The 27,715-nt window shown below is 40.6% G+C and overlaps 2 protein-coding genes across 8 annotated transcripts in view; both read left to right on the forward strand.

Moving 5' to 3' along the window:
- The window catches only part of crppa (CDP-L-ribitol pyrophosphorylase A), a 49,019-nt gene extending 33,458 nt beyond the window's left edge, over positions 1-15,561 (forward strand). For both annotated transcript variants that reach the window (XM_042424755.1, XM_042424756.1), the window contains one exon: positions 14,089-15,561. In XM_042424755.1, coding sequence (XP_042280689.1) covers positions 14,089-14,193 — 105 coding nt within the window. In that variant the 3' untranslated portion in view covers positions 14,194-15,561. The remainder of the gene's footprint in view (positions 1-14,088) is intronic.
- A 7,772-nt stretch (positions 15,562-23,333) lies between these two features.
- Positions 23,334-27,715, forward strand: part of meox2a (mesenchyme homeobox 2a) — a 41,005-nt gene continuing 36,623 nt past the window's right edge. The window contains exons 1-2 of one of the 6 annotated variants that reach the window (XM_042423525.1): positions 23,334-25,325; positions 25,641-25,763. The gene's annotated coding sequence lies outside the window, so the exon portion shown is untranslated. Of the gene's footprint in view, positions 25,764-27,715 lie in introns of all 6 variants that reach the window. The other 5 variants (XM_042423526.1, XM_042423527.1, XM_042423530.1 and 2 more) reach the window with 5 other exon arrangements.

The following is a 27,715-nucleotide window of genomic DNA, read 5'->3' on the forward strand; positions in this document are numbered from 1 at the left end:
ATGAAAAAGTCAAGTAGTTCAAAACCCCAAAAAACTGTCAGTCTGGGTTTGCTTCCTGACCACCACACACACACACACATAATGTTGCTCTGTATGAATGTCACACAGTTTCCTCCATTTGCGCTGAACTTTGCTACTGAACCTTGAATAGCTGCATATGAAGCTAATTTATAGGACCATACTACACAATTAAATTACAATTTGTGAGATTAGGCTTAAAGGGTGAAATCATCCCAGCGGGGTGACATCATATAATCACTACTTGGAAAAGTACATGAGATTGAAAAAAAAAAAAAGTATATAAATATCATGCAGTGGGTAAATATTATGAGAACTGTGTTCAGTTTTCACCTGGCATCGGTGAGGCTTTGTGTCAGGGAGCGTCTTATGAAAGCTAAGAATAATATTTGTGCAGTCAGAATGGTTTAGTTTTCTGGGTTTAACTGCAAAGTTCAGAGTAGCATTGACTGAGATATGCTGCCAGTATACAACACTTGAATATGATAATCAGGGCTGCATGTCACTTGAGATATTTTTATAAATTAATATACAGTAAATGTTCCAAAGCAATACTTATCCTTATCTAAATTCTAATTGAAAGAAGCAATTTTCTGTTTATTGCCATCAATACAACAAAGTATGACATCAACACTGTGAGTATTTTCCACTTTTTTTTTCCATACAGGCCATTATTAAAGATAATCCGTCATAAACTCTTGGAATGATTTCATCTTCTCCTTTGTCATAACTGTTGTTTTCGACTGCACAACAGTTAGAAGAACAACCGTTGAGAACATTTAAGTGTCCCTTGCCTCTTATTATATATCACTCGGAGGAATTATTGGACGCACCCAGCACTTTGGAAGTACGGCCATTTGGCTAACTGAATTTTAACCTTTGACAGTTAAATTGCATGAGCACATGGAATCGTGTTGGTCCCAGGGAGGTTGGGAAAGTGATCCACCTCGTTGACCTTTCACTGATGTCTTTTTGGATAAAAAGTGGGTTTTCACAAATGAGGCCCGACTACGGTTTCACGTTATTCAAGAGTAACACCCAGCCACGGAGGCACAATGCATCCAGCAGCGTGTCGCCATGTGTGCCACTTCGCTTCGTCAAGAGGAGAGAGTGAAACGGAGTCATGAGACAATGAGAGCGGTCTTTCTGAAAGGACGTGTGATCAAAGCACTTCTCTAGAGTCCTTTTCCGTTTGTGTTGTTACGTCTCCGATGATGCCCACAAGCCAAACATCAGGTGCAATAATGTGTGAAAACCTCAAACCAATCTAAAAACGTTGGCTGAGAATGCACGGACACCGGATCCTCATAAACTGACACGATGTTGTGAAAATGGTGACGGTGTACACTATCAGTGCCGGCTGTGGCGATAGGAAGTGTCATTGGATCCCTCCTCATACAGGGTCCTGGCGACTTGTCATCCGCTGAAAAGGGAGCTGTCACGGTGATATATGGGTGTTGTAATCCCCGCAGTGAGAGCCCTGATGTTTACCCAACCCCATATTTCCTCCTGCTCAAAGAGCACAGACCGGGAATCCTAAACCTGAGAAGAGATTAGCCAGCCAGGAAGAAAAGAGAAGGAGAGAAAGGAGAAGAGGGAGGGGAGGAGGGAGAAAGGGAGAGGACTCTATAGGTCTATTCTCCTCTACCTGTTCAGATCAGGCTCTGAAAGGCAGACAGGTGAAATAGTACACGACCCAACGAAGCTCTTGCTGTGACACCCTCGGAGTTGTACCCTCGCCGGGGTCAAGGGAGATCGGGGACGACCGCCGTCCCTGCGGTTTCGGCACACTCCCGACTTTTCTCAGACTAAATCCAACTGTTGTCCTCTGCTGAATGAACTTAATGGCGGTCTTAATGGCGAGGAACGCTATAGCTTGAAAGTTCATCTCCACAAACAAGTTCTTTGAAGGGCCTCCTAGCAACCTGCGGATCCTTAGATAAATCGAAGTGGTCGCGGGGTGAAAAATGGGACAGGAAAAAAGAAATCAACATTGATCCGCTAAACAAAATTTATATGCTTGTTTTTGACTTTTCTCTAGACTTTGCTCTTTTCTCGTGATATGTTGAGTTGTCGTGCCTCTTTTGGTGGTTACTCAAATGAGGTAGTCTGAGATGTTTTTGAAGGGAAAATCAGTCACTGCTCACAACTCATAGCCCTCTACCCGCAAGTAGACACTATTTCATTTTAAGAGGTCACAAGCCAAAAGAGTTGATTTTAAGAATCTAATTTTCTATGAACTTGAAGAGAACAAAAGTTTAGAACGTCATAAACAATCAGGTTTCACTGCAAAGTCCCATAACTAAAAAATCTGCTTCTTCAGTTAATGCTTTCAAAAGGAGTTACACACTGCCGGAGAATTTTCTAAATGACGCGCCAAGGGGAGATAATTTCTCCAGAGGTTTTTTGTTTCGCACTTTTTCTCACACTACATCTGTCAGGTGACATATGTAGCTTATCCCGTTTAGATCCAACAAGGCAGACAGGTGAAACCCAACACAAGCAACTGAAGTTCTTGCTGTGACACAATGTATTCGCACCCTGGCGGGGTCAAGGGAGATCGGGGATGGCTGCCGTCTCTGCTGTCTCAGCACACTCCCGACCTTTCTCTGAGTGAATCCAACGATTGTTCTCCAATGAATAAGTGACTGGTGTTACATTTTCTGCGATGACAGAGCGTTGGAAGCTTTAATGTATTCTGTCTATCGCCATTCCAGTTTTTGAAAATGAGGAGTTATTACAAGACAGATTATGAGTCCAGGTCAATTGACAGCTAAAGAGAAATTTTAGAAAGGAGGGAAAAAATACTTTTTGTATTGAGTTGCTGTTTTAAAAATGACAGTGAACTGAACAAACTTTAGATAAGTTCATCAAAACATTGGAGAAAACGCCACAGATAAGAACTGATGTGGCGTTTCAAAAAAGCTGTTTTCGGTTACCCCGACAACGTCTCTGGGTGGGCTGACAAATTTGGCGAGCCTTCCTGGTGGATCCACTTAACTTAGCACCGGAGTTAAAGCCCAATATCCACCCTGCCCATTCACACAGTGTTTCCCCTTGTTGTTTGACTAAGTACTTGTCTTTGCTCAGATGATTATGTCTTTAAACTTTATCTAATATCCCCCTGGAAATGTGGATGAGAGCACTTGGCTCCTCCGATGGAATCCTGACATCTCCATACAGACAGAAGCCCGGGGATCACTCCTCTCCTTGGTGATGTATTTGTAAAGTGTTAGGGTCAGAGCCTTGGGAGAGACTCGCACCGCCGCAACATGTGCAGGATATCAAGCTTGATCTTCCATGCCGAGAAAGCTCCAGATGTGTGTCGGTATGTGTGAAACTTGACCGCCGGAGTTTGGCTCAAGGAATTAGACATACCAAAGCGGTGTTTACTCAGCTTTGATTTCTTAGATTAAGAAGACCAGCAAGCACGCTGTTTGGGTTGATGTGACTCCTTGACTCGGGCTCTTACAGACAATTGGGAAAAGGACATTCCAAGAGAGAATTAGAGTTACAAACAGACGGTTTGCCCTTTATGGAGGATTAATTTAAGCCAGCTCTTCACAATTAGTTTGTAAACTCTCAATCACACAGAGTAAGGGCAAAACATACGTGTATGTTTGTTTTGCCACTTGGTTTTGTGCTGTTTCTGACCACCCACAGTAGTCCTGGTTTGAGTTTCCTTCCAGCTCTTGAGTTATGTCGTAGGAGAGCATGTCTCCGCGGGGATTATGCTCTCATTTAACAGGCCTCATCAAAGATTGTTTTTGTGGTGCTCACCGTCCTGCTCTGCTGGTGCTTTTATTTGCAGGGACCTCTCGGTACACATGCTTGTCTGGTTTGGTGTGGTGGAAAATAGCTGCGGAATAGCACACACTGCATTCAAACCAGGCAAAATACCACCAGATGCCCCAAATGCTGGTAAAACTTATGCTAATGCTGGTAAATTTATCTGCTGCAGCAGTCGCTTTGGCAAATTGGGAAGCACTAAAAGGGCATATACAGGGCACAAGGCAAAGAAATAAATATGTTAATAATAAGTTTAAATCTGAATTTTAATCCACATCTAGTAGTAGGCAAACCTACTGAGTAGCTGTTCATGTCCATGATTTCCTTTACAGGAATAGTAAAGCTTTGTATATGTAAAATTTCAATTGATTCAGAGTCATGACCAGAGTTATATGACCATTTTAATTAATCTTGTTGCTTTAGCTTGACCTATAAGCAGAATGCCATCATTTGATATGTGCGTGTGCCTTCAAACTTTTAATTGCAATCCAACAATTTCATGGCAACAAGAATTTTGGAATTCACCAGAAATGTGTTTTCTATTGAATTTGTTGAAGATTGGGTGAAAAGTTACAAACCAAGACATAAAGTGGATCCAAATCCTCACCGTAACATTAAGACACCTATCTCATGGGTTTAGATTTCATCGAATGATCACCACCCCTGCAACATTACACGGATATATCATACGTGATCTGGTTCTGTCCTTCTTTAATAGTGGACTACGCACATACTAATATAACCAGAGTTACATCCCAGTAACCTCTATTTCACCTTGTCATAGTACCGATGGGAGACTGCTGGCATGCAGTTGTGATGTTTATGTCCATTTGTTCTCTGTGATTAAGCACTTCTATTGTGGTGAACAGAGGGTTTGTAGACGTGAGCCACTGAAAAGGAGAACTTAATGATCAAAAATATCTACTAGGATCAGAAACTTAAAGGAGATAACATGAGTAGCCAATCACAGTTCTTTATGTCTGCACAAGTAGTTACATTTTTGATGGGGGCAAACGTCACCTGTGGTATAAGGTAAGGTTCGGAGCCTACACACATAGCAGCTGCAGCTACAGTGTAGCTACAATATGCTGTAGTCACTTACCGCACAACCATAAATCATCATTTTGTTCCTGCTTTTTCCACGAAATTTGATAGAAAACTAAAAAAGGAGCTGAATCAGACTGAAAGCATAACTTTAGTAGAGGTTATGACCAACCAATTTGCTGGAAGTTGGAAGGTTCAGTCAACTGGTAAAGTGCAAACGGCTGGTGAGTTTATGGATTTGGGCCCCTGAAGCTAAAATCTTATTTCCTACTGTAATGGAAACCCCAATTGGAAGTTTGTAAAAATTATAAATAACCAGATTTCAAGGTAGAATTCTTGGAACTTAAATCTGGGCATGTATTTAAATGTCTTCAAATGAATCTCACAGTCCCGGGGTTTTCTCACAAAGTGTCATATGAAAATGATTTTCCTTAACAGTTTGTTAGCGGTCCCCTCTTGTTCTCACACTACATCTGTCAAACCACACAGCCGGCTTCATCCCCCTGATGTTTAGTCTGCGGTACACCGATATTTTGACAGCAGTACAAAAACACAGTGTTGCACCTATGTTTGTATGTTTGGCTTATGGCCTGTGATTACAATCTCATGCTTGTATTAAGGCTGGAAGTGAGGGCACTAAGCCTTGGCCAGGATGTGTGCTGCTGAAAACCCAGGTTGTAATAAATGTCTTGTTTTTTGATATTCTCCTGCACCTGCACCTGACCTCAGATGCTCTTCGGATTATAGACTGAATTTGGCTTCCTTGGTTTTGTGTAAGTGATAACGTGTGATAAGTAAATGAGGCATCTGTGGAGGATGTGTGTGTGTGTGTGTGTGTGTGTGTGTGTGCTTTTGGGGCTCTCTAACCGCATGTGGGATTTGGTATGTCCCAGTTCATAAATCCTACCCATGCCTTCATGCTTTCATACCTCCTCGACTAAAGATCCATTGTTCTGCTCACTGTTTTGAGGTATGTCTGTCGGTGAGTCGAATTCAAACAAAGTTGTCTCTCACCGGGAGCTTGCTGAAAAAGTGTTCTCAACGAGGGGATCTAGTGGAAAGACAGACCCCTCAGTGTCCCATTCTACGCGGCTTTCGCCTTCTCTGAAGAGGGTACACACAGAGAGAGAGAGAAGTCGTACATTAGACGTGACTAACAAACTGCTATGTTTGCCCAATGGACGCCCCTAGACAGGATATTTTGGAAACCCGGTGTTGAAAGAGCTTTACCAGTGTACCATGAAAGAGTTGTGTGGAGGCAATTGTTCTCTCAATGGGGTCTGAAAAGCAGTTATCAATACATAAGTTTGCTCTTTCTATGGCTGGAAAGACTGAGGGAAGTCACAGCCGCACCAAAGTAGGGTGGGATACAGACTTATTCATTTTCCTACATTACGATCCCTTTCAGATGAAGTGAGGCAGAGTGGGAACGACACGGGTATCTAAAATACAGACATTCAGGCAACGACACTAAATACCTCGGCTAAATTCAATAAAACACATTCCCTGGAGATGCTAAGTACGAAATAAAGCTTAGTCTCTGTCATCTCTGTCAACTTAAACTCTCAGTCTCTCAGCTTGGATCCACGCAGCTTTTTTATTTATGGCTGAACTTTCGGTTGAAGGGAAGTACAATTTTTAGGTATCTTCTCTTTATTTCTTTACTACTTTTCTTCCTTTATTCTGGCCTTGTATCCTTTCATCTTTCATATTTATATTTCTTTTCCGTCCATTTTCAACAGTTCTGAAAGCACGATGATCGAGCCAGAAATAAAGGAGTACTTGAGGTACTCTCTCTCACAATGACTACTTTGAATATGTACAAAGAACAGAACTAAGTACAGAATATTTTTCTTTCCTTCCTCTTTACACCATTCCTTCTGTATGTTCTCTCTTAAATTCTTCTTACTTCTTTCTTGAACTCACATGAAATCATGCAAATCCCCCAAACCAGAAGGCTAAAGTCAAACTTAAACACTCTTCCTCACATTTTTACTTGTGATAAATTGAGGATATTTTGCTGCCACTTCTTGTTTACTTCTGCTTTTTTTAATCCCAAGTACTTGCCTCAGTGGGTCAGTCATTAAAAACTCACCTATGTGCAACAGAGCATTTATTTTAAATTCTAGTAGAGATAACAAAGTTTCCAATATACCAAATATTTCAGGCTGAATTTTGGGGTAATGTGTATAAAATGATGCAGAATATTTCCATTTGATGAAACAGTGCAGCCATAAAAAACAGTCTTGAATATATTTAACTCACTGGAAACATCATATAGCTCCAATGATAAAGAATAAAAGGATTTTAAGGAGTTAAAAGGTTTTAAATACAGGCTTTTTACTTGTAATGGTGTATTTTCCCTCTGTGCTATTGCTGTTTTTACTACAGGAATTGAGTTCTTCTTCCACCTTTGATCATTATATCAGATGAGTCTCTGCTCGATCTGTGCGGCCCAACATTTGGGGCTCTAATCAGACTTTTGGACTGGCCAGTAATCTGACCTGTTATCCCCCCTTCTCTCCTCTCCGTTTAGCCCCTAGCTACTGCCTGTCTTCAATGATACACGGAGGGGAGGGAGGGCAGCAGGACCACAATACTCGCTCAGGGACGAGCTGTCAGAAGCCCTGAAACACTATCCTCTCTTAGACCAAAGCACTGGGTGTTTTTAGCAGTATTGTATCACTGGGATTCAATGTGCAGGTCATTTGGGGAGAATTTTTTTTTTTTTTTTTTTTTTCTGCCTGAGAAATTACTTCATCTATTAAAGAGTAGAGGTCAGTCAGTGAAGTTCACATTGGGTTGTGGTTTTAACTTTTAAGACTCCCAGAGTGGAGAGTCCTGCCTGGCTTTTATGCTAGTCATGATGCTGCCCTCAAGTGGATGCTACAACCATTTGTACCTCATGTCACAGGGAAAAAATACAGTGACAGTAAAACGTTAGGATGATGAAAAGAGGCGATAAAAGCTTTTAAAATGTTCTTGGCCACTTTGGTTATGGTAGCTGGTGTGACTCTTACAACTCTTTCCAGTGCTCTTGGCTCGGGCCTCATGCCAAGATTTTCCATAAACTGTTTTTCAATTAGGACCCGGCGCTGTTGGCACTTCATGAAGGGAAGAGAAGTGGAAGCCCTCAGCAGCAGCAGCGGCAGCAGTCCTCGGGGCCGGGGATGTCGGGAGAATGACAGAGGCGGGCAAATGGTCACTGTTAAAGGTCCTAATTGCCTGAAACCTTTAAGTTTCAAAGCAGGCCCTTCTTGTGTGGCGGGAGTGCTGCCGGGCGCTCCTCTGAGACGGAAAGGTTGATTGCATCCATGGCATTTAAGAGTAGAGAGAGTTTTAGGATTGCTTATTGTGTGGTCCGCCGATGCTTCCCCCTCCTCCCCGTCCTTCCCCGTTCCCCCTCTGCTGTGTGTTTCAAAGACCTGTCGCCTCACGGCTTGTCAAAATCCTCCCTTTTAAACGGTAAGCAAAAATAGAAGCTAATGATTGAAGTTCCATTCCATAAACTTGTGGTCGTAGTTTGGAATAACAAGGCTGTTTCATGTGTTTGTGCATTCATACACATGGGAGTGATTGGGAACATTTTGCTTTTAGTTAACTGGCCAGTCATATGATTATATATGGCATTGTTTATATATTAAAACAATGCTGTCACTTAATCTCGTAATATAACTTGTCTGTTGGAGGGGAATGGTGGTGTGCAAAGTAAAAATAAAAAACCGAAGTAACACCCCTAAAGTCCCCAGGACTCTCTCCATGTATGACTTCTGTCAAATGGTATTTTCCCCTTGATACCAGTTCCATATATTGTTTGCTGACAGTCTCTATTTTTAAAAGTAAAATCTGTCAAGAGAAACTATATAAATGCGATCGAGGCCACCAAGGGATTGGATGTGTCAGTAATCGATGTAGCAGAGGCTCGCTGGAAAAAAAGTGTTACGTTTTGAAATGTAAATGTGTCGCTTTGCCATTTAATATGGCATACGTTACTGGTGATAGTCCCTCCACTAATGTGAATAAATGATGATACTTTTGGCTGGGAAATCCTTTAAGTGAGGATTTGCGGCAGTTAATCATTATGAAGTGGAAAGTGAGGTTCCCTCACGTCTTATAACAGTAAAGTGAAACTCGTAAAAGCGGGGCCTTTTAAAATAAATTAAAATACCCTCCTGCTGACTGCACTTAGACTTTGGCACATGAGATATTTCTGTCTTTGGAACATATTAAGATTAATTCCTTACTGTAAACAGGTGAGGAGCGCCTATTAGCTCAAATAGCTCCATCAATCAGACTAATTCGCTTGCGGTTTTTCATCTCAAAGGCTCAATTACGCCTTCGCTTCAGGTTTTATCACATTTCTGTCCAAATGCCCCACTTGAGCTCTGTTTGTCTCAGCACCGCCACGGTGAAAAAATATTCAGCCTCAGGCGCTCGCTAACTGGTTTCTCCATCTCCATATTCTGCTGGAAGAGACGCCGGGACAGAGACAGTGGAAAACTGTCTCAGTCAGTCAACGCTTGAGGACAGAGGCTGTGATGATGATGAAGATCTGGAGACATGCAAAAATCCCTTCACAGGATCACGTGTCCCCAGTGTGAGCTTCTGTTCTGTCTTTCATAAGCGTGCATGTGTGTGTCCCAGCACATGTATTCCCTCTCATGGTTGTTTGCCCGTAACAATGAGCCAGTGAGCTGCTCATTAGCGAGCTGCTTTATTCATCCTGGATGGTCCTCAGTGGAAAGAGGAGACACGAGCTGAACGGAGAACGCCGCCGCCGCCGCCACCCTGCCAACGGCAGCGACGCCCGGGTCAGGAGAGGTACCCCGCTCTGGTCTGTCAGCTTAAGGGAATGAATTGCGGCTCTTCCCCTGAGCGGCAATCAATCAGTCCCTCACGCTCAAGTCATATAGATTTCATCCTGAAAGCAGTTAGATATGCAAATGTATCCGAGGCCTCGGCGTTTGTTGTTGCTAAGTAATTCTACCCTTTTGTCGTGTTTTTTTTTCCCTCGACCACATTTGAAGTCTGAGTGGCAGTTGTGACTACTTAAAGCTGTGCCACGAGTCAATGAAGAGCTCAAGTCATATTTGTGTTCCACTGTGCAAGCAACTACTTGATTTAATAACGCTGCTTTATGAAGCATGATTCATATTTCAAAGGCCGTATATCTGGAGTGGAAATAATTCAGTGCCGGGGTTTAGACTGGCTTAAAACTTTGATCCTCCTTGGTGATCTCGACTCGCTTTTTCTTATTTTTCTCGTGTGCAAACTTTAAGTGTTTTTTTTTTTTGTTCTGCCTATAAGCAAACAGACTTCTATAATGGAGTCATTAGCTGTGGTTTGATGGCTGTAGCTGTCTTCAATATGCCCAAGACACCCAGAGTTCTCGTGACTTTCCCAGGGTCCTCGTCAACTCACTTGGGTGGTAATCGTCCCGACGATCGTGCTCGTTGCATTTATCATCCCCACGGCCTTTTAGCTCCGCCAAACACATGTAACATCTCAAATACTTTCCGTGTGAAGACGTAATTGCCTTTAGATAACAGTCGGAGGAATGCTTTGATCTGATTGCTTATGGTGTAAACAATGAAAAAGATGCAATCAGATTTACTCGAACACTTTGATTTCGTGCTCGGGAGTTCCTGACTGATCATTGATGACCCTGCGCGTATTCCTGGAGGATATGTGGACAACATTGTGCTATCAGCTGCGTCTTGTTGACTGCTTTCAGATGTACTGGCCCATCTCCTCATCGCCTCGTACGGGTGATTAAGCCACAGAACAATGACTTGGGTACATCATAAAAAAAAAAAAATCAGGAATGCCTCTTTTTTCTTTCCCCCCTTTCACTCCATTTCCTTTGATTCTTCAAAAGATCTGGCCAATTGTAAATTTAAAAGCATATTAAGAAAAGATTGTAGATGCTGACAGAGAACCCCTCTGGAGCTCATTCAAAGCTATCATATTTTGATTTCATCCTTTTTTTTTTTTTTTTCATTCCCCCCTTGTTGCTTTAATCAATGAGAGGCTGGAGTCGCTGATCTGTGCTCCAGTGCCTCGTCCCCCCCCGCCCCCCCTCTCCTCTAACCCCCCCTCCCCATTCAGTCTGCTGGTGTGGAAAATCCATGTCATCTGACTCCCCCTGCGCTGGTTCTGATTAGGGAGAAGTGCTCCGGGAGTTCTGGATCCCGGGTCCCTCGCTCCCATTAACCACGGTCAGGCCCGATTCCACGCTCATCGCTCTCACACCTCGTCACATTCCCGTCCAATCTCCGCACACGCTGGGGCCGTTAGGAGCTGGCTGGTGGAGTGAGGCCATAAGATCGAGAGAGAGAGATAGAGAGAGAGAGAGAGAGAGAGAGAGAGAGAGGACAGCGATAGAAAACGTACTTTCAGCTCCAAATGTGTCAAACAGCTGACACATAGTTGTAACGCAAAACTGCATTCGGAGTTCAGATTTGAAGATATGCTAGACAGGATGTTCCAGATCACAAATCAAAGATATATTGTCATTTAATGGGATGTATTTTTAGATATTTTTATTTTCCTCTCCGTGCATGTTAAAAGCTTTGTGAAAAGTCTTATTTAAGCCTTCTTAAATGATTTTATTCACTCGGGTCTAACCTAGCTTTTGAGAGCTGGCTGATAAAACTGGTGATATATCCAGAGGAGAGAGTGACAGAGTGGCTGATGTGTGTTTTTTTTCTGCTGAGATAAAACAGTCACATTCAATCATATTTTAAAGTGGTTTATTACCACTTTTTTTTTTTTAGGTTTAACCATTGTTTCCATTGGTAACATCATACTCACCGAGTTGATTGCTTAGTCAGGGGATTGTGGCGGTGGCTCTAAAAAAGAAGTCAGACTGGACAAGAAACACGAGCGGTCAGAGAATCACTGAGGTTTAAGACGAAGCCCCGGGTTAACCAAACATATTTTGAAGTAAAAACAAAGTTGAACAGTTTAAAAATTATGACCGAAATTGTCTGTTATAAACATCCATTACAGTTTATAAACCCACTTCATGGTTCAACTTTGACTTCTTGTACTTACCATAGTTGCGTGTGCAGTTTTCCTATGAAACGAGGGACTATTTAATCATTTTCAGTGCGTTCACTGTTGGATTCACCTCCAAATTGGTAGATAATTCGGCTGTTGTCTGAACAATAGTTAGTTTATTTGACTATTAGTGGTTTTAGCTAATACATTTACGTCCAATCAATCTCAGAAATATATTTGGTGAGTACAGTGTCATTATTACAGAGAATTAGAAATGATGCAACATTGCAAATACTTAAAAAAACAAAACAGGATACTAAACAGAGCTTTCACACCAAAAATGCAAGTTCAACATTGTGAAGAGAAAGGCCATTATGATGATTTTGTCAACAAATTTCATCTGAATTGACCCTTTGACCCTAAATCCACTTACCTCCACGACATGCATCCAGTGGTTTTCTGGCGTTCACAGGAAAACGAAGCCATGATGGCAATAACATCACTGTTTGGTGCATTCCCCCGGTGAATTCACAGAGTTATGCAACTCTACTCCCACGTCTTACGGGAAGAAACGAAAAGAGGAAGGGGATACCGAGTTAGAGAATTGATCTTCTGATTATTTACATTTCAATGTAGCTTGTAGCATCCCGGTTAGCTGTTTTTCTTGGACTTCGTGCTGCTCTTCATTCTGCGTTCCACCTCGACCCAACTGTTCGCTCTTGCTCATTTAGCTTGAAACCGATGTAGCGTTGTATGTATTTGAATGCAATGTTGCATTGCATAAACTAAAATCTATCCCAGACCTCTTTTTTTTTTCTATTCTCGGTGGAATATATCCTTTTTCTGTGTTCTCAGTGGTATATACTGTAACTTTAAAGACTTCAAGATATGAAAATGTTTTTTATATTTTCTCCTTCGTGCATGCTGCTACATCAAAAGCGATGTCAGAAGCCTTATTAAAGTCCACGATCCATTTATGAAAAAGTCCAGGTAGAGCATGAAGCATAAATCTATGCGAGGAACAAGCTGGTGGTTAAAACAAAGTAAAGTTCCTTGAACTGCGTTGCCTTTGAAAGATGGAAAACAGGTCATTCTTAGGCCTCATCAAGAAACCTAAATCAAAGCAGGGAGTTGCTGCAGCCTAAGGAATGGAGTCAGGGGAGTGAAAACCATTAAAAGTGTATTGCACAGACGGTCTGCAAGGGGGGAAAAAAAAAAAAAAGAAGAAAGAGATACAGAAGAGAGAAATCACAAAAGCAAAACAACCACAACAGTGAAGTTTAAAAAAAAAAAAAAACACAGAAAGAGAGAATGTATGGTGCCCTTTTGTCTTACGTGTGGTTGAGCATAGATCTGTCCAATATCATGCACCATAAATCTCAAAGTAGGCCTTATTGGTTCACGAGCTTCAGAGGACTTCGCATTAACAATTTGTGAAAAAGAAAGCCTGAAAAAGTGCCTTAACTCTGTGGCATTTTTTTTTTCTTTCCCCCTACTTTTGAAAATTGCTTCCGTCTGTTGATTGAACAAGCCATAAAATAACATGGAACTCACGAAAAAAAAAAATCCCTCCTTTAAGAATTTGTGATTCTTACAATCAAATTAAACGTGGTGAAATTCAGATCGCCACACGGTGCGTGCTGTGTGTGTGTTTGACTTTATAGCTGACTCGCTGCAGGTGTTTGATGAGAACATGAGGAATGCAGGACTTTTCACCATTCAGGATATGTTTTATAAGTGTCATTTCTATAGAAAGTGGCAGCTGTTGCTAAATTTGGAACTTCTCAGATGTCCTTTTTTACCGTTTGTGATGTTTGAGTAGCTCAGAGCAAAGGCAAACAATTGATGCTTCGAGTTCTTCCTAACAGGTCTGTTACTTACTTTTGTCATTAATACAAGTGGAACAACATGGTTTAACTTTGTTTCCCGCTGGTTTGAACTGGCCGCTAACTCTAACGGGATGCTGCTGGCAGTCCCATAAGCTGAAACACTTGTGCACAATCGTTTGGATGACTCAAACGGAGTCGTGACTACTGAGAGAAAAGATAAACGTGAACAAATGTGAATCTGCATGGGGACGTCTAAGTTTGTTACTGCAGGATCTCACTTATATGAAGCCGATGAGCGAGGAGGCACGTTGCTATCGTGTCTGCCTGTAATTTTGCATCGTTTTAACAAATGACCTCGCTCTCTCTCCTCCTCCTCCTCCTCCTCCTCTCTCTCTCTCTCTTTTAGGACACCGAGCGTTGGGAGAGGTCGGTGTCGAGGGTCGCTGAGATTACGTCATCCTTGATCAGGGAAAGAAGCTCCGCCCTGGTGGGACAGCTTCTTCAGGCATGAAGGGGACGCCACACCAACAGAATATCCACACAGCGTTGCTCATGAACACTACTCAGATGAAGTTTGTGCCTGCTGCTGCTGCTGATGCTGCTGCTGACCAGGGAACAGTATTTTTCCTGCTCCTAATCCATCTCATTATCAATAACAGCAAAGTTAAAGGGATACTCCTGAGATTTAACACTGCAAGAGACAGATTTATGCTTATGAGACAAAATGCAAGTAATTTCTTTCATCAAACCCTCTCCGACTGCTCCACAACCCACATCTTTCAAGCTCCACATCCCCCAGTTTGCAAGATCAACAGAACACTTTAAATAACTGTTTTCAAAGGCCGACCGTGACCACTAAATTGACTTTGACATGTGGTGTCCCTTTAATTATTACCTGCCAGCCATTTTTTATTGTGGCAGTGAAAGGTTAAGCTAGTCTTTACTCTAATAAACCGCAACTCAGAGGCAGTGTTATACATTAAAAAATATGTTTGCTTGATAAATTGTGGCTGTTGTTTTCTGGGTTGAATCTGTGGTTAATAAAAGAGAAAGTTGCTTCTCTTCACCAGAATAGTTGGAAAGACCTCCCAGTATCTGCAGTCATGTAATAAACAGGGATTTATATGGGATGATAAAAGTGAAAAATAATTTACACATCAAAAATATGTTGACTGAACGTATTCCAAAGCTGCTGCATGTGATTTTTGTTTGTTTGTTTGTTTGTTTTTACATCAAATTAGTTCTGCAGTGTTTTTCAGACATGAAAGGCCTGCAGTTATGTGTTGGATCTGAATCTTTCTCTCTCTCTCTGGCGACTCCTTGTGGTTGCATAAATAAAGACACTTTAGCAGAAAGAACTGAACACTACAAGAAGCACATACAGTGAATTTCACCTGAATTATCTACATTTTCTACAACTTATGGGAATCATTTGAAAGATTATACAATCATGTAAAAAATCTTTGCATTAAAATGACTCAAGAGACTAAAACTTGAAGATGTGATGTTATTTCAGGACAAATTGAGCAAAAGTTTTCACAGTTTTTTGATGGTGAAACACATCACTTCCAGTAGATTTGTCCTCTTCAGTACAGCACAATTTGACAGACAGCCGGCCAAACAGTATAGCACCCTCTCCCCAACACCCCCCAATACTCCCCAAATTAGATGAGGTGTGACGTACTAAACATCAATAAGTCAAGTGAGTGATGGAGGAGAGTTTGGGCATTAATGTTATGACAGTTGGACTCATGGCCTTGTCTTTACTACTGGAAAATGCAGTTGACTGAAACACAAATAAGACTGAACTTATATTTTTTGTACTCCACTGAAACTGCTTATTTAAACAATAAATGTGACATAATAAAGATTTTTTTTTTCATATTCTGTTGTACCTGTGCTCATTTGAGAAAATGTTTAAGTTTAATTCTGATATCATAAACATCCTTTCAACAGGTGCTCAGTGTCTTGCTCATGGGCTCAGCTGCCCGTCTCTTCTACCTTACATTCAGATATGTCAGAAGAAACCTGCCTCTAAACGTTCTGTTTTCAGATAAAAGGTGATTGAAGTGCTTTAAAGCTTAGATGCAGGTCTGTTTATCTGTCTGCGACCTCATGCATCAGTGGAGCCTTTAATGATGGAGCTTAGTACAGAAGAGTCTCCTGTTTCCTGCAGTGAACCGGCTCTAATACCACCAGGCCCTGCGGCACCTGTACTGTGCAGAGGCCAAACATGGGGGAGAGAAAGTTATGACGTCTTCCAGGTGGACCTGTGACAGTCAAATACATATATACATCACTACAGACTGTTTCCTCATTTTTAATGTGTCTTTCTGGAATCTTCCAGTCCAGTTATGCCTCATCTTCCCTTTATTTGCCCTCAGTTAGTCTCCCTCTCTTGGAGAATACCTGACCACTCACCTGTCTGCAGTGGTGGAAGAAGCAAAAGTAGCACTATCACAATGTTAAAGGAGTCAATTACAAGTAAAAGTCCTGCATTCAAAATCTTAAGTATTGTCAGCAAAATGTACTTAAGGTATCAAAAGTAAAAAATACTCATTATGCAAAATGGCACAATTTAGAGTGTTATACTTATTATACATGCATATATATGTTATTTTAATATTATCACTGATTAATTGATGTGTACATGTAAGCAGCATTTTAATGTTGTCAAGGTGGAGCTAATTTTAACAACTTATACTGTTGGATTTTGACTAACTAATCATATGTTTTACATATAAAATATTGATCTGAAAAAGTAACTAATGCTATGAAATGAATGTAGTGGAGTAAAAAGTACAATATTTCCCTCCGAAATGTAGTGGAGTTGAAGTATAAAGTAGCACAAAAGGGAAATACTGAAGTAAGTACAAGTACTTTAAAATTGTACATACGTCCAGCACTCAAGAAAATGCACTTAGTTACTTTCTACCACTGCTTGTCTGCACAGCTGCACAGTCTCTCTCTACTCTACATATAATAGCAGCTTTCAGTCACTCTTCATCAGACTGTTTATGTTACAAAGCTTCCACAGTGACCTGTGAGAATATAGACTTCATTGTTAACTGGATTTGGCTTCCTATTTTTCTATTTCTCTATTTTTTGTTGCAATCCAATCTAGATCATGTCTAAAACGCACAGACAACAATGATATTTATCTCATGTTGATTGTAATAAGTAATTAGTGGTTACAGAAGCCAGATGTAGTGAAGTAAAAGGTCCAAGGTTTTATACTCTGAGATGAGGTTGAGGAAAAGTAGAAAGTCTCCAACAATGGAAAAACTGAAGCAAAATATCGAGTAGGGTCTAAATGTTCTTTTCAACTCTGGAGAGAACTTATGACAAAAAGGTTTAGTAATCTGGAAACACAATGGATTTGGATTGGGTTTGTGTTTAAGCATGTTTGAGTATGTTCATATATGTGGATGCAGCCGTCTTTAGGATAATGTATTTGTCACAGGGGGTGAGGAGGGGGGAGGGGAACGGCCTCGCACATCAAAGAGTCTTGATAGTGTGATAGTGTTGATGCAGGAACATTCCTAAGATGGCCACAAAGGCCTCGTTGCTTTGTGTACACCTCTCACACTTCCAGGGCATCTCCAGTTTCCTGCATCTCGCCGTCCTCTGCAGCTCGGTGGAATTCCAGCTGTTGATAGAGAGAGTCGCCTCGGGCGAGAGAAGCGCCGTCTTCAGATTCAGATTCCTGTAATGAACTCCTCACAGCGCTCCTCACTTACGTTTCAGGGATTTCTCTGGAGATTGTAACTCACGGTGACATATGATGAGCGCTGCAGGAGATGAATAGCAGAAGTGCAGAAGTCAAACTGAACTAAGAAGATTTTCCCTCATTTGGTGTTCTGGTGATGTTGATATGATGATGTTTTGCTTAACTGTATCACATAATACACCTGTGCAAGCTTCTACATTAGCTAATATGAAGCTTCAGTGTCCAAATGAGTCAAATCAAGTAGATATCTTTCAACGTTACAGTCTTTTTAGTGCTAAAGTCCCTCTTTTTGTTACTATACTTCCACTGCAGCCCAACAGGGAAACACTGTCCGAGGAAACACAAAGAGGGAATTTGATGCTAAAAAGACTGTAAATGTGACAGATATCCACTTGATATGACTGACTCAGACTGCTGGAGCCTCATTTAAGCTTCACATAAACTTTTAAACATTTTGAATGCATTTTTGCACTAAATGACTGTGTGGACACACTTTGGATTTTGGCCCCCATCACTTACACTGAAAGCATGTTTGAAGGGGATCTTTTAATAGCCAGTATGAACAGGAGGAATGATTACATCAAAGGAAAACCTCTTTCAGTGTTCATATGGACACCTGACTGTTGTTTTAAGAAACACTTGAAAAATTGTGAACCTGTCCTTTAAGCTTGAGTGCATCCACTTGAGAAATCATAGTGAGATGTTGAAGGGAGCAGGTGAGAGGTGATGGAGACAGAACCTTTTTTAAAAATATATATATTTTAGTTTGTTGTATTCTATGTAATGCTGCTTTGATCTTAAATCAAATTCACAAAGCTCAAGTTGTGGTGAAAATAAATAGTATTTTAAAAGACAACACTCACCCCTGTATGGTCAGTTTGATTTACAGTCTTCAGAGCTCTAGCATGAAAGAATATCTACAAAAAGCCCTTTATTGTTGCTAATACTAGTCCTATGTTTCTAGAAAGCATCCTATACTTAGCACGTCAGTGATACTGCTTGTACATGTAGATGAATATGATGACATTCATGTTTTCAGGTGATGTTATTAGGGTTTAAACATGTCTTACATCTGATGGTCCATGCATGAATGATAAAGTTGTATTGTTTTGTCTTTATCCCCTTCAGATATATAGATGACTCAACTCATGTTGGAATTTGCTTGGACACAACAAAGGTGATCAGTACTACAGTGTCCATGGTTCAGGGTAAGGGGAGAGCTGGTGAAAAGTGGACGCTTCCTTTTTTTTCTCCCCATTGAAGACAGAAACATTTCAGAGCAACAGGACGAAACTGGGGGGGATGGTGGAGTGAAGAGGACACAAACTCATGAAAAGAAGAGTTTCCAGGTTGTGGAGGAAAGGCAGTAACAGTGTGGGGAATCAGGCCAATGCATTGATGAAATAGAGAAAAGGTAAATCTGAGCAGAAGATCATCAATACTATGGACATGCCTGTGATTAGTGATGTGATGTCAGGCTGTGGTGAAGAAGGCTTGGTAATGATATTAACACACTGTTTTTCTTTGAGTATAGTGACACCTGGTGGTCAACATGGCTAAGAGGTTGGGTTTTTTTTTTTCCAGTGTAGTTGTTGAGATATTCTTCCTCCACTAGGGGGCGAGATTGGACTTGGTAAAGGGCTACAAACATACATGCAGCTTTGGGAATGATGGATGATGTTTTTATAAAGTTGAGTCTAAATCTACATAAAAAGACACTTGTTATCGTGCTGCAACAGCATTTCTTTTACTTTCTTGATTTGAAATGTTATGTAACTACACTGATTACGTTATTTGTACATCATATTTAAGTCAAATAGTGATCACTCTTGTAAGAACTGATTGATTAACTGTTTGAATGTTACTCGGGGCTAAGAACATTAGGTTAACCACAAAGGTCACTTAACTTTTTTCAATTTTGTAAGCAAGTATAATGTAAGTAAGTCATTATATACAATTCTGACAATTGTGTGTCCTTTATGATAATGTTTATTCACACTAAGCCCATTGAAGATGTTTTCCCAAGTGGACAGAAACGTTCAATCTTGTATTTAGGTGAGGACAAGGAAAACTTCTCAAAACCCTTGACTGTGGCTTAGCAGTTTAAGGTGATGACCATGATGCACGACTGCTGTGGGAGCCCTTTGTTACATGTCATTTCCCATCTCTCTCAAGTCTAATAAAGAAATAACATCCAACATCCCCCCCAAAAAATACTTTGAAAAACCGTGACATATGATTATCAACCTTCACAGAAAGAGTTCAGCAACAATTTTAGGTTTATTTGGAAAAGCACATGTAATATTTTGAGGTACTTTTAAAAATTGCGGAGAAGAAAATCCACCTCTTTTTAATTTCCAAAGGCTGTGATTAACCTCTAATGCTGTGGTTGATGGTGCTGCCAGAGGGTTCAGTCCTGGCTACTGTAGCCGCTGCAATGCGCTCTGTCTGAACCCAGTTAGCTTTATGCTAACCAGAGACGCAGGCCTTGGCTGATACCTCAGACCAGGTCCTGTTTACACAGCACCACCGTTGGAGCTGTAGGGAGAGAGACCAAAGCCAGATCCCACAGTCTGACTGTCTGTAGGCCTGCCAGGCTGAAACAGCACGTCGTCACCCCGACCAGCCGACCGCAGCTCTGATTACGGCCTTGGTATCATAATAGAGCCTGGACCGTGAGCGCACAATTAGGTGTGTGTGTCTTTCCATACAAGCTCATGTAGGTTTTCTGTGTGTGTCTTCAACTGTGTTAGAAAATAAATGTGCATGAATGTGACTAAGCGTCGTCCCTAAATATAGATTCCTGTGTCCGAGTTCATCCCCGCTTCAAGGATTCCCAAATCTGGATCACAATAAAAGCGGCAGGCCCATGCCAGCAGCTCCTAGCAGGGCACACAGAGAGAAACCACAAGAAAGCACTTCTTCCTGGAGACTAGAAAACAAACACAGCGAGGGGGTCAAAAGAGCAGACTAAGAATATGAGGACTTTGGACGGGTCAGGAAGCTCCATGAGGTGGGATGCCAAGTACAATAACACAGCAATGAATACAGAAGCGAAGGTGTTCAGGAATTTGACCCCATGAAGTCATTGCAGACCCATAATGCTCGGTACCCCAGAGCGTGGGGACAAAAAGCAAAGCTATTGAGCTTGAATTACCTCACAGAATGTCTTCCTATGATAAATTCACTCTGATTTGTTGGACATGAGTGGGATTCAGTGTTGCTGCAGCTAAAGCTAAATGCTCTCAGGGTTTGATTTTTATGGATTCCCACCAACACTAACAATGTAAATGTAATACAAATGTTTGCAGTGCTGGAAGTCACTTCAGCGCCCAACAAATGGCACCAGAACTCACAGAGGGACATCTGTGGACAATAGTGCCATCTGGTGGAGATTTTTGAATTTCATGGTGTATATATAAATATATATAGAGAAAACCACAACAGTTTAACCACCAAATGCAAGCAATTGTATGCAGGTTTGCTGTCTCACATAAAGTTGCAATTACTGCAGTAAAAGGTTCCATAAAAATCAGATTAAGCTTCCCCTAAAGAGTCATCAAACTACAGTAACAGATGGATGTTGAAGCGATTGTTGAGATGACTTGTAAACATGTTGGGAGTGATGTCAGTGTGTAAAGAGGTGAGTTTATACACAAATTTGGGGGGATTAGCTGTGATTTTGTTGGTGTGGAGGTTAGAGACTCAGTCAGCCTGAGAAGATCCAAGACACATGTAAATTCCATTGAGAAAAACAGCTAAATAGTTGAGAATTGCACCAGCGGTGAACCTCTGTGATCTGGTGGTGTGACTTTAGAAAAAATGTGAACAGTGCAAGCAGAATTCATTTTCACAAGGAGTTTTTGTTGTTTATATCTGTTTGTGTGCAAATTAACAGTATTTGTTCACCCATGTTTATGTCTCTCTTGGTTTGTGCACATGTTAGCATGAGTTTCTAGACTGTTTCCTCTTGAAATATGAACTGATTTTAGGTCTGAGCGGATTGATCACCAACATATCAAAACTACAGATACAACGGTAAGTCTTGTTTTTAGTAGCAATACTAGCATCAATAGGATCAATACCAAAAAAAGATCCATATCACATTTTTCTGGGCACATGTGCACTCTTCTTAGTGAATGCTCTACTTGCTTTTCTGCTGCTCACCTTGTTAATTCAAACCAATAAACATGTATTTACCATTAAAAGCTGCCTTGTTTAATGTTTGGCAAATTACTCTGTAGTAATTATTAATGATGTGTTTCTCCCGCCTACATGAGCTGTTGAATATGACATATGATGCTTTTAATAATAACAAAGTATCAGTATTGCTACAGGATTGAAACTAAGGTTTGTTGTATCGGCCACACATATTTGTTTTTCTCTTGTTAGTTATGCAGTTTGATTGCAGGTTGTTTGGTCTCTTTGGACCTTTGTGAGTTGTCCGCTCTACAGTGAAATATGACTGACGTTGATGCACATTTAAAACCTCTTTTTAAACAATTTAATCATTTTTCCATAATTATTTTTTGATTTTCAATAATTTTAACTTCAATAAAGTTAATAAAAATACTGTTTGTGCAGAAAATAATGAGGAAACCGACTTTGTAACAAAAAGTTGCATTTGACTAAAATAAAGTGTCTCGAAAAAAAAAATTAGATATTACAAATTCTTTACACAAAATGCAACAGCATTTCAATACTATTTCAACACAATACAAACAACAGCATACAATACTACTAATTTTGAAATTCTTTTCACTTGTAATTGTTGATGTGGCTTCATGTACACCAGGATATTGTTATAGTGTCTGAAAATCCAAAACTTTCTCCACAACTGAGTTTCAAAACATCAGTAAGTAAAGTGGGGTGAATATGTGGATTTGATGGCACTTTTGGCCACTATAACAAAATCTGGGAGTTTATCTTTAATGTGCTTTAATTTTATGATTATAGTATTTCCAACAGTACTTGAAGGCAACAGAAACATACTGTGTATACTCTGTGAATGAGAATCACGTCAGTCCTGGAAAACAGGACAGGCACATTTTATGAATACAGTGATTAAGTTAAGTAAAGGTTTATTTACATAGCACATCTTGAGACAAGTGTTTCACATTAAACAATCAAACAAGCATGATACTAACTAGATTTATACTTACAAAACTGAAATAATCTCAACAAAAACAACAAAATCAGTTTCACAAAACTGCAACATCAGTTTCAAAAAGCAAAGGAATGAGTGAGTTTTGAATAAACAGTCTGTATCGTTTAGAAGAAATCTCAGTGTCCAACACTGTGGTAGAATAGCTTTCATTCAGCGTTGCGTGGTGATGTTCAAATTCCACACAACAGTAATTGGCAGATTTCACTCTATTGTATTGTTTTTTATTGTGCTGCCCCCGTACCCACTCCCAAATATTTCCTCCCTCCCCACAAGCAGACCGCTCCTGAGGGCCAAATGAATTCCACATTTCTCCCTTCCCGGGCTGTCATTGGTCCGTACACAGCTGAGGCTCGCCTTAGAAATGAGACTCAGCAGGTCGCTGACCAACCCAGAATCACGGCAGTTCGTGAAATAGTCACAAAATTTAATCTATATATATTCGTGTACGTGGACACGAATTTTCCATTTTTTTCATGACCTTCAGCACGACCTTCAAACTAATGTATTTCAAAGTATGTTTCATTCCTGTGTCACGTTTTGTTTGTCAGTCGGGACTTTGGGAGCAAAGAAGTTGTGTTGTTTTTTCTCATTTGTTATTCTTTTTTTTAACTATAAACCGCTAAATTGCTCAACATTTAATCACAAGATTTTATCCTTTACCCGAAGTATTTTCCTCAGTGTCACTGTGTTAATGTTTTCTTTAATGACATTCTCAACATTTCTCAACACAAAAACATGTCCTCGATAACTCAACAATACAATAGGTTAATGTTATGGCCATCAGTTTTAATTATTTCTCCTCCGATCCTGGGTGTTTTTTTCTGTTTTGGATTGCAGAAGGCTACTCTACCCATGATCCTCGGCTACCAATGCAATGAAGACAGTCTGCTACATCTACTATTTACTTTTAATTACTGAATTCATTCCAAACTGATTAAGATTTTGTGTGTTCATGGAGTCCCTCCCCTCACACACAACAGAGATGGTGGCATTTGTATTCGAATAGTTGTGATTGCGGCCGACCACCGGCGGCAATTTGAAATGGAATGAAGCCGACCCACAGCAGACAACCAAAAACAGGAGTCGAAAGCGCCAAATCCACCCCTAACACAATGCCCTTCCCTAAAGCAGGGTCCAGACTACAGGAGTTTTGGGTTTATTTATCTCTGATGTACCCCTCCTGATAATTGGAGGAGAAATCTGGTCTGGGACCTTGGTTGGTACTGATGTTGGGCCCACATTAATGTGAGTTGTTTACAGATCCAGTCTTAAACCTCCAGAACTGCTCACAGACTCATCGGTGCTGCCCTGAAAATTTCAAATATGTTATTTAGGAGTTAAAATCTGATTGATTATGTCAGTACTTTCCAGGCGGGACCACAATAGCTAATGAGAGAGATCTGGCGGTGTTGCCAAGCAACGGTACACATTCTAGCCCTTGATGCTAATGTTAGCTAGCATACTACTGTTGACAGATATTAAAATTTACAGTTAAAATCTCACCTACAGTTCTTGCTGAAGAGCAGAAAACCTGTGTTGACTGTGTCTCCCCAACCATGTTTTCACCCAGACTCGTTTAGCTCATTTAGTTGATGTTGCCAAGCAACGGCAAACATCGAGCCCTCGAGGCTAACGTTGGCTAGCATACGACTGTTGAAAGGTATTAAAACTGACAGTTAAAATCTCACCTGAATAACAGACAACCTGTGTTGACCGCATCTCCCCAACCACTTTCTCATCCATACTCGTTCAGCCTTCTGCTCATGTTTTTCCAGTTTTCATTTTTCGTTTACATCTGCTTCCACACGAGATCACGAGAGGTGGTGCATTCCTCTGGTACAATAATCTTAATAATATCCTGTAGTGTGTGATGCACCAGTATTTTCACATCTTGTAGTGTTTGCATGTTTGAGATTAGAGAGAAGAACATCTGTGAAGTTTCTCTGTATGTATCTGATGCAACCTGGTTTCAAAGTTGGTTAGGAGTTTAAAACTGCTGCAGTCTGAGCCTGACATAACCCTAACCTTCCTTAGTACTAAATTTCATCAAATTTTGTAACATGGCCATGTAAATGGGATGAAAACAGGGTTATTAAACTGCACTTTATGTTTCACATCCCTGCACTTTCATATGTTTCATCACTTTAGATTGTCCACTGCATTCAACCCCCACTGTTACATAATTTAATTATTATGGATAGAATTGATAAAATCTTGTGATTAAGTGTTGATTAATGTAGCGGTTATAGTTTAAAAAATGAATAACAAATGAAAAAAGAACAATACAGCCACTGTGCTCCTGAGACCTGACTGACAGAAAAAAAAAAAAAAAGAGTGGTGCAGGCAAGAAAGATATTTCCAGTTGAAATACATAGTTTAGTCGTGCTGAGTGCCATGAAAAAAAATGGAAAATTTGTGTCCATGTACACCAATCTCTAGATTAAATTTCGTGACTTTTTCACAAACTGCCATGATATTGGCTTGCGCTGACAGCTACAACTGAAACAACCTGCTAGAAATGAAGACTCAGCCCAGTCAGTCAGTGTGCAGCTCCCTCGGCCCGCTCCCCACGGTGTGCAAATGTGGACGGGCCCCGGGGCCCACGGTGGTGCTGTGGTGAGCCACAACCGTGTGGTGAGCAACCTGGTGTTGAGTGGCAATGTTGTGAGGATTTGCCACAGCTCAATGCAGATGGAGGCAGGGTTTCATCCAGTAGCCAGAAATCAAGGTTTTCTTTACCACAGAGGTAATGCGTCTGAGCAGCAGCAAGACTCAGATCCAATATATAAGACCGAAAGAGTGATCCAAAACAGGCAGGAGGCTTTACACATGTACAAGCTTACAGTGTGTCACAGCCAACTATCTGTAGAAGGGGAAACTGTTTACTTAAATGAATTTAGGAATATCCCAATGAAGCATAGATTACATTAAATGTAAAAATCCTGCATTCATGTTTTTACTTAAAAATAGTTTTCACCACAAAAAAAGTTCAGTTAAGTAGTTAAAATGTCTTAAAATGACATCTCCTCCTTCTCCCAAATGTATCGTTCTGAAACCGAAGGGAGGAGGTCGCGGTGGATGGAGGGCGTACAAGACGCACGACTCCGGCACCAGAGACCGTGGTGGTTCACATCGTGAGTCCTGCATGTGGTGAGGTTTAGGCAACAAAAGCACTTCGGTTAAGGTTAGTAAAAGATCGTTATTTCGTTTAAATTTTTATAAACACGTTATGCTTATGCTTTTTTCTGTATTAAACTAAAACCACCATCTTTCCGAAACCAAATGCTTGCTATTTTTGCATTTTCACCAGGTTTATGTTTCTAGTAAAATGTTTTTGCTGTTGCACTTTAGTAGAATATGAACATAATTTCTAGACAAGGTTGAAATGGGTGATAATTCTCTGAGTTTGCCTCTATGCACAACACCTTTTGCACCACACATTGTTATATTTGATTCACTGTTAATATAAAAATACTGAGTAAGTACAGTACCTTCCCACCTCCATCTACGATCCAGAGGTTTTCTGCTCTCCTATCTAACGTTCACTTGTAAACTCTGCAGACTCCATCACTCTCAAACACTCAGCGGGACTGAGATCCAAACCTTGTCTACATTATCAGAGCCAAAAGGGTGGATTAGATGTAAGAGAGAGTTTAGTAATGGGGTGAATTGGTCCAAATTAGGTCCAACAATTATCTACAATTACAGTGGTGGGAGGACGCGATCGCACATCAGCGCTGATTATTTGTGTTTGGAGGCGGCTCGGTGCTGTGGGTTAATGGGTGCTCCATCATAGGTGGAGAACAGGAGAGAATGACTCATCTGCGGTGGATGGGAGTCTTCTTTTTCTGGTGTAATGGTCTTTAGAAACGAGGATGCCCCAAATTGCAAGCACATAACATCGAACGGTATAGAGAGTTCAAGACTCTGAGAATGTGAAAAATATTTATTTAAGGTAAATGAATAGAAACTGTGGAGAAACAGGAGACCTGACAGAGGGGAGGAGAGTTCAAAACAAGTGAAGTAAAGGTAGAAGAGAGGGATAGAAGAAAGGAATGAAGGCATGACATGAGAAAAGTAAAATGGAAATCAGACAGTAAAGTGTTACGAAAAATATTCAAAGAAAGAAGATAAAAAAGGGAGAACACAAAGAAAAAAGAATGAGAAAGGAAATGAACAAAGTAACAAGATATCAGACGAAAAATAAGGACATAAGAACAGAAATGGAAAGAATGAAGAGGGAAGAAAAGAAAGGAAGGAAGCACAGATATGGAAATAAAGAAGGAAGTAAAAACGACAGTAGGAAAAAGAGATGGACGTAAGGGACAAAGGGTGAGACTAAAAAACAGGAAGACAGAAAGAAGGAGGGAATCAAAAAATGGAGGGAAGGAAGAAAGAGAAGAAGGAAGCAAAAATGAAGGATGGAAGGAAGGGGAGGAAAAATGGACAAAAAGAAAGAAGGAAAGAAAGAGAATGGAAAGAAGAAAGGAAAAGGAGAAAGGAATCAAAAAATGGACAGAAGGAAGCAAAAATGAAGGATGGAAGGAAGGGGAGGAAAAATGGACAAAAAGAAAGAAGGACAGAAAAAGAATGGAAAGAAGAAAGGAAAAGGAGAAAGGAATCAAAAAATGGACAGAAGGAAGCAAAACAGAAGAAAGAACAAATGGAAGGAAGGACAGAAGAACGGAAAGAAAGAAAGAGGAAAGGGAGAAAGGAGTCAAAAAATGGACGGAAGGAAAGAAGGAATGAAGAAAAGATTGGAGGAAGGAAGCAAAAATGGAAGAAAGAAAGAATGGAGGGAAGGACAGAAAAAAGAAAAAGAAAGAAAGAAAAAAGAACAGATCCTGCAGTATTCAGCTACTGAAACACTTCCTGATAGAAGGGGAGAATGAGATTTAGTCAGAAATACTGATGTCTTATCTTGATTCGGGAAATATTTGTCTCTTCTTTGATGCCAATAAAATTCATTGAATTGAGCTGCAACTGAGTGAGCCAGTAGAGCAGTTAGTTAGAAGCAGCTGTGGATTTGGCCGTTGGTCCTGCGAGCTCGGCCCCCTCCTCGGCTGGATCTCCATCATGCTGACAGCCATGTTGCAGCTCTGTTCGTGATTCAGACAGTGAAATATCAGCAGAGCT

The sequence above is a fragment of the Thunnus maccoyii genome, chromosome 10 (assembly GCF_910596095.1).
Source record: "Thunnus maccoyii chromosome 10, fThuMac1.1, whole genome shotgun sequence".
NCBI classification, from domain to species: Eukaryota; Metazoa; Chordata; class Actinopteri; order Scombriformes; family Scombridae; genus Thunnus; species Thunnus maccoyii.